This window comes from Myotis davidii, unplaced genomic scaffold (assembly GCF_000327345.1).
Source record: "Myotis davidii unplaced genomic scaffold, ASM32734v1 scaffold143, whole genome shotgun sequence".
Lineage (NCBI taxonomy): Eukaryota > Metazoa > Chordata > Mammalia > Chiroptera > Vespertilionidae > Myotis > Myotis davidii.
In genome coordinates this window covers 5,429,464-5,432,473 of record NW_006294876.1, presented here as the reverse complement: position 1 = coordinate 5,432,473, position 3,010 = coordinate 5,429,464, and the positions used below count along the sequence as shown (strand labels likewise).

The following is a 3,010-nucleotide window of genomic DNA, read 5'->3' as shown; positions in this document are numbered from 1 at the left end:
ACTGGTGGGGTCCCTCGGCCTGGCCTGCAGGGAATTGGGCTGAAACCAGCAGTTCGACATCCCCCGAGGGGTCCCGAATTGCAAGAGGGCACAGGCCTGGCCAAGAGACCCCACTGGTGCACAAATCCATGAACCAGGCCTCTACTTTAAAAATAAAACTTATAGATACATAACATGGAAAACCATAGGTAGGTCCATTTTTTTATTTGTGTTTTCTCATATTAAATTTAAAAACCAGGTTTGAATTAAATTTATTTCTATAAATGCTTTTTAAAGGACAATATAAGGCAGACAGATTTGCAAGCATTTTATTAATTAACTATAGTAAATTGATATTCCTCCCTTTTCCAATTATAAAATCATCCCCAATTCCCAAACTTTTATTTTAAATAAAGAATTTCTATTTTATTAAAGCCTGTCTAGAAGGACATGGATGTCTCTCTCTGACTACTGTTGTAACAGCTGAATGATGAATGGTGAGTTTAGTGCTAAGATTCAGACCAATGCTTCTGTATTCATTTTAAGAGTGGTGAGAGGTAATAACCAAATAAATGTGAGAGAGGAGGACATCTGTAGCTATAAAAACTTGTTTTAAACCCCAAATTAGCCACTATATAAACAGGAGATAAATTACATGAAAGAATGGATGAAACTGACTATAACTTGGACGATGCTTGACTCAACTCAGTGCAACACTTCTTATTAAACATGTAAATCCAGATTGTTAACATTGTGGGGAAAAAAAAGATAAAGAAACAATGAGATGCAACAAGTGACTATTCCATAAAGAAATTTCATTCAAATAAAGAACATTTCTGGGATAATCTATAGTGAAAGAACCTCCCAATACCACAGTAGTCAACCGAGTCATAAGTTATTAATCAAATTGAAATTACCAGTGAGACTCTGGGGTGGGAAGACTGGAAACCATTTGCTTTTTTCTTCTTCTCTTGATTAGCAGAGCCAAATGCTTTCCAGTGACATTCGATAGTATTACCCATTACCAGGGACTGTCGGGCACACTTAGAACCCATTCTACCAATACCATCTGACTTACTTATCTCCTTTGCTTTTGGAGATGCCAACCAACTTCTCGATGCCACCTGCATCCCGTAAGGCCTTGGCGTTCTCCATGTTCTTGGTGATCACTTCATGTAGGGTGCAGCAGACGGCTGTCACCGTGTCGTCCGACATGGCCTTACTTGCTGCATTGTTGCTGTTGTTCCCACCTGGAAGCCTGTGGACCAGGTCTCGCATGGCATATTTGCCTTTAAGAAAAAATAAAGGGAAGAGTTGAAATGAGGGTAAAATGGGGGGAAAGGACAGAGGGAGAGGTGGGAACAGGGGAGAAAAAGAAACACAAGAGATAAGATTAATGCAATCTTGTCTGTTTCCTGTTACTGAATTAGTCTCCATTGGGTAACTGTGAACACATACAGAGAACACAGTATTTCCTCATGGTGAATGCATGGTCTTAGATTGAACCTTTGGGCAAGTTATTTCATTGCCTCTAAACCTCAGCTTTTCACATCTGTAAAGCAAGAACAATGGTGGGATAGATCTCACAAGATTTTTGTTAAGATTAAGTTAGTAAATATGTGGAAAGCATTTAACACACAAGGGTTACTGAGCACCTAGGCATGGATAGATGTTAACAATCAGTAGTTTACTACTTGGCATTCACAGAAGTCAAGAAAACACAGTAAATTCTAACGTAACCACAAAAATGCTTTGATGGGAGCTATGTTGGGACCTGTATTATTTTACAAGAGTCACACCGCAAATATGTGAAGAGCATGATCAATATATTACTTCTGTGTTCTGGCCCCTATGAAGCAAAGAGAAACATATAAGGTGAGGGAGAGAAGTTTTACAAATAATATATAACTAGGTGTCTTTTGAACCAGAGTAACTGGATAATCTGCTTGTCTCAATGATAGGATTTCCTGGTATGGTTCTACCATATAACATTTCCTAATTTGACATGTTTTTCTTCATGTGAAAATAAAATAAAATCCAACTTGCATCCTTAATTTGTTTTATCATTATTAATTTTGCCACTCCCAATGACAAAGGTACTTATAATGACATCTTTATAAAGTACTTCTAGTTTACAAGGCACTTTAGGCATTACCAATAACCCCGCAAGACAATTAATTCATCCCACCTGCAGCTTCCAATTCTGTTCCATTAATTTACCCCTGGAACTAAGTAAATGAGTGCCTGCAGCAAAGTTGGCTGTTCTTGAATTTTTCATTTAGAATTGGCACATGTCCAAAGTTAAAACCCTTCCTTACCTCCCATCCCTTATTAGACATGTTTAGCTAACAGCTAGAAACTATTTGAAATATTTTCCCTCCATACATGCCTGTAAGGGATAGCCTCTTTTTAGCTGTCTAATTCTCTTGTGCTTAGTGCCTGGGGGTAGGAAAAGGAACCTCTTGGGAGGAAGCAACAATATCTTAATTCCAGGCAGTAAAAATAAAACATAAGCCCTTGTAATTTTGGTATCTTCTCTTGTCCTATCTATGTATAGGTGACTTATTTTAGCTGGGACCAAAAAATGCTGATGTCGAAATTACTGAAATAGGAAAATGTCTTCATTCACTTTATGATAGCTGAGAAATGTGTGACAAAATGGTTTGCCTGAAAACCCCTAAAATGTAGCACATTTACTTTCTTTTAATATATATATATATATATTGTGGTTGTTGTTTTGAGAGAGAGAGGAAGGGAGAGATAGAAACATCGATGAGAAAGAGACATCTATTGGCTGCCTCCTGCACACACCCTCCTGGGGATTGAGCCTACAACATGGGCATGTGCCCTGACCAGGAATCGAACCAGTGACCTCTGAACCACTGGGACATGCTCAACCAACTAAGCCACACCGGCCAGGGCGCCCAGATTTTTGAACATCCATCACCTTGGAATTTCTTCCCACTATTGACAACTGCCAATGTTGCACTCAGGCCTCAGCTCAAATGTTTCCTTCTCAGAGATATTTCTC

At 38.8% G+C, this 3,010-nt stretch overlaps 1 protein-coding gene across 2 annotated transcripts in view; it reads right to left on the bottom strand.

Annotated features, from left to right (window-relative positions):
* CTNND2 (catenin delta 2) overlaps nt 1–3,010 on the bottom strand; it is a 339,572-nt gene that overhangs the window by 53,070 nt on the left and 283,492 nt on the right. For both annotated transcript variants that reach the window (XM_006769453.2, XM_006769452.2), the window contains one exon: nt 1,058–1,268. In XM_006769453.2, the coding sequence (XP_006769516.1) occupies nt 1,058–1,268 (211 nt within the window). The remainder of the gene's footprint in view (nt 1–1,057; nt 1,269–3,010) is intronic.